The following is a 4219-nucleotide window of genomic DNA, read 5'->3' on the forward strand; positions in this document are numbered from 1 at the left end:
TAAGTTGAAACGAAAAGCTGGGACTGTGGCAACCGACGTAGGCGTACATAACCTAGATAAGCGGCTGTAACCGCCCCAAAGGATCTGTGTGTACGTGCAATATTGAAGTGGTGAATCGAGCTGTTTACTAGGACTTTCTTATTCGATTGGCTACTCCTGCTATTAAGAAGCGTCGGCCTTGTGGAGACCGACGGCGCCCTATCCTTATCCAACAGGATAACGCTAAGACCCACGTGTCTTTCCAACACCCTGACATTGCTGATGCGGGGTGTGAAGGTGGGTGGTGCTTCCGTCAGCTGTGCCAGCCTGCCAATTCACCGGACCTTAACGTGCTGGACCTTGGTCTCCAATGAATATCAAAGCATCCAACACCGCATACCCATCCGTGAAATCGACAATCTCATCAAGGCTGCTCAAGATGCGTACGGAGACATGAGTGCCGACACACTGGACAACATTTTGCTGACTTTGCAGAGCTGTATGCTATGCGTGCTTCAACAACAGGGTGGGAATTAATCTACCTTGCCACTTCTTAGAAAAGATAAGCTGCGGAGGAGAGGTCTTCTTCCTCAAGTACTAGAATGCGAAAGAAGTACGACAGAGCCAAGACATAGCTTAGTGAGGCTGGCCGTCTAAGTCTCATCTTCTTTGAGTCTAAGAATAAGTAATACCTGTTAAAGATGGTCTGATCGATTTAACAAAACAAAACGAGTTGCTTTCAACCTATTTTTCATATACCATCCTGTAGCATATTATCCATCATTTCGGACCAGATGTAGAATCATTAATTTGCAATAACGTTTCACCAAAACATTCTTCATAGATTAGCAAAAAAAACTTACGATATGAGTTAATTTTTATTAATGCATGTCAGATGACCATATTTTTATGCAAGGGACCCGCTAAGGAGGCTCTCGTATAGTACGAAAAATAGGTGTCGATAGGGCAGCAGCATGCTTGCTCTTGAAGGGCCTGTGCGGGATTAACACAAATAAGCAAAATAGTACTACCGGTATTAGCCCGAACCAATAGGACAGTATCGCATATTTTGTTTTTTATTATTGATATGTAGCAATACAGTGATATGGTGAGCAAGTACTACTCAGATGACAAAGGTCTGGTCTGGGCAATATTTTCTTCCGATACGAATGAACCAAATCGAACTCGCCGCAAAGCCGAAATTCAACGGCTGATTTAGCGTCGAGGGATTCAAAAGTGATGACGAGAAGCTTCTTTCTTTTCGTCGTAGTATTCACTTATCGATTATCCAATTTATTTTCTCAGCGTTGTTGGCTTTCGGCTACATGTTGAACGATCGCTTGGATATTACTAACTACAATTAGGCAGTAGAAGGCAGCAGTGTCGCACAGAGTCTAACGCAAGATCGCCGACGGCATTGCTACCTTACATGAGCAAAACATGTTTGACTCCACCTTTCCAGCCGACATACTGGTCGAGGCAACTAAGAGCGCCTAGGACGAATGGCATTCTCCATCGAAGGAGTAGCACGAGCAGCAGCGATCTTATCGCTGTAGTAGCTCGCGTATCGGGCTACGATCAGCTGGTCCAGACCGATAGCAGAAGTCTCCTGTACTTTGAGAATATCCGTATAAATTCTTGGCGGCTCAATCTTGCTCCTATACCACCGCTTATGCAGCAACTTTTCGTACTCAGCTGCTGTGGAGATGACGGCTTTAACCCGATCCTGTGACGCTGCATTCCAAAGAGCCGTAACGACCCCACGTGCAAGAGGGCCTTCCCCGTCGGCCCCGTGGATGAGCACCGTGATCATATCGGTTTTGTCTCGATTGGCGGCATTAAGAGCGTTGATATATCCGCTCAGTACCTCCATCTTTGGGCTCACTACGGGTTCGAAGTCCGTGGGTGTAATATCCAATTGCTTGAAAACATCAACCGCCGATTTCTTGCTCTTTTGCCAGGCCTGGAACTGTTGCTGCTGCATAAATATGGCCACAGGTCTTTTCGCAGATTTAGATCTCGCATACACCAGATCCAGTGCCACCACATCGTCCCCGTACTGCGTAGTGAACCTCCCAATCAACGACGCCTTGCTGGCTGGATTCCTGGCGTTGTAAACCGAGATAAACGCCCCCAAAGTGTGTACGTTTGGGTTCACTAGCGCATCCAGATTACGATCCAGTTGAAGCATATGAGCGACACTATCCGGTGTCATGTTGTCCGCTTCGATCCACTTCTTCACGAGTGCGTTCTGCAAGGCCGTCGCCAGTTCCTTCGACTTTGAATGCTCCTTCGCACGCACCAGCAGCCTCGCCAACTTCTCTTCGCCATCAAAGCCCTTAGTTAAGGTCTGGAGCAACGTTTCCTTGCCTGCTTTAGTCTGGATCACCATTTTCATGTAGTCATCCAATACCTCCATCTTCGGACTGGCAAGAGCTTTGTAGCCATCTTCACGAAGCTTTAGCAGGTTGAAAACATCGTCGACAGACCTCTCACTATTCATCCAGGCCGATAGTTGATCCTTGCGTAAATTCTTTATCGTATTCACCGCTTCTGGCGTCTTAGCCTTGCTCTCCATGGTCACGAGAGACTTTGCGACGAGGTCGTCTCCATAATGCGTCGAGAATATTCCGATAACTGATATTTTGTTTTTGCCGTTCATTGCTCTCACGTAGCTTTCCAAAACCTTCAAGTTCGGACTGGCCAGAGCCCTCTTCATTCCTCTATCGAGGTCAAACCACTTTAAAATCTTATCAGCCCCACCTTCCCCCGTCAGCATAAACTTCCACTCCATGTTACTGATCTTCAAGGCCCCCGCCTTCGCCAGACCCGTGAGCTTTTCAATAGCAGCGTTCAACACTCTGTCTTCGTTGTCGTTTGTCCCTGTCTCGGATGCTCTCAATCGCCTTTTCGTCACACTATTAGCAGGCGCATCGGACAGTGTACGAATACAATTCGTCGTTTGTAAGTCAGCAGTCGCCCCAGCCACCGAGGACGACGACAGGAGGGCTGCAATCGTAGATAGCAGCGCAGCCGAGTAAAGCCTCATGATCCGAGTAATTCTGTGGTGTTCGCCAAATGATGAAGGGAGCAAGAGACACTGTACAAGTACTGTACTGCATCACTGGTTATTAAAAAAAAACTACATGTACCGGAACCGTACATGTGCGCCGCATTGACTTTTTTGCACACTCAGATCCTGTTTTAAATCCTACCACGAATGGCTCTCTTGTAAGTGTTTTACGAAGCTTAAGTGAAGGAGACTACGGTAAAGCCCCTCTCGACTGAGGTGATGACAGCAGAGCTACATGTACTAGTGCTCATGTATTTATATTTGTATCTACTAGTAGAATTTTATAAGGCAAGTGACTATGGTGCTCGGCTGGAGAAGGACAGGGTGAAATTGAGTGCAAATCAAAAGGGAGAAGACCATCTTATGAGAGCGGATGCGAGCAAACCCGCTCGGGGTGCCCGCGAAGCAGGGGCCGTGCGGTATTTGCAAAGGCGGGCCCAGCGCCGCTTTCCTGCGAGCCGAACACAGCACTCTCCAGGTAAGAGAATCTTTTTATCGCAGGAGCGTGGCGACTGCATTTGCGGAGCAGATTCTGAAGATGCAAGCGACTTCCTGAGGATTTTGATGGTGATGAGCCGTTATCTGGGGATTTACTTATGCACAGCAACACGTGCAATTTACAAAAGTAGTTGGCGTCATTTTTGCATGATGTGAAGTACTTTTTTTATTGTCCATGTACAGTACATGTACAGTAAAGGAAAGAGAAAGTCAAATCTGAGCCAGATTGACCTTCTTAAAATCCTCATATGCTTTCACCTGAAATTCTGAAGCTCTGTTGCACCTCCCAGAAATGGCAGCACATACAGTGTATCAAAAAAGCATCAAAAGCCTTTTGATCAGGGACCTTTTGACAAAAGGTCCCTGGTGTGTCCGAGGTTAGAGTTACATAGCTGCCGAGCGTAGCAAAGGCGGCGTCGTTTTGCTAAAATTGCAATATGTGGCGTACATATTATATGTGGTCTACACATCATACTTAAATACACCGTTAAAATTTCATTTTGCACCATTTTCAGCCAGGCCACGCAAAGGGCGCTGCGCGTGTGCGGGTTAGTTTGCATTGGTAGGCTTCGCCGACGTGCACACACGTACTATATTGACGTAGGAGCTGGTAGTAAAATTTGTAGGACCTGGTGACGCACGTTTCGTCTTAAATAGTCATTTAAGTAC

At 46.9% G+C, this 4219-nt stretch overlaps 1 protein-coding gene across 1 annotated transcript; it reads right to left on the reverse strand.

The window, feature by feature from the left end:
• Nucleotides 1-1462: 1462 nt before the first annotated feature.
• On the reverse strand, nucleotides 1463-3028 carry PITG_15114 (secreted RxLR effector peptide protein, putative; the record flags this gene model as incomplete). The annotated part of the gene is made up of 1 exon (XM_002898235.1): nucleotides 1463-3028. One exon carries the CDS (start codon nucleotides 3026-3028, stop codon nucleotides 1463-1465), a length of 1566 nt encoding a protein of 521 aa, XP_002898281.1.
• Nucleotides 3029-4219: the final 1191 nt, after the last annotated feature.

The sequence above is a fragment of the Phytophthora infestans genome, genomic scaffold, assembly GCF_000142945.1.
Source record: "Phytophthora infestans T30-4 supercont1.38 genomic scaffold, whole genome shotgun sequence".
NCBI lineage: Eukaryota > Oomycota > Peronosporomycetes > Peronosporales > Peronosporaceae > Phytophthora > Phytophthora infestans.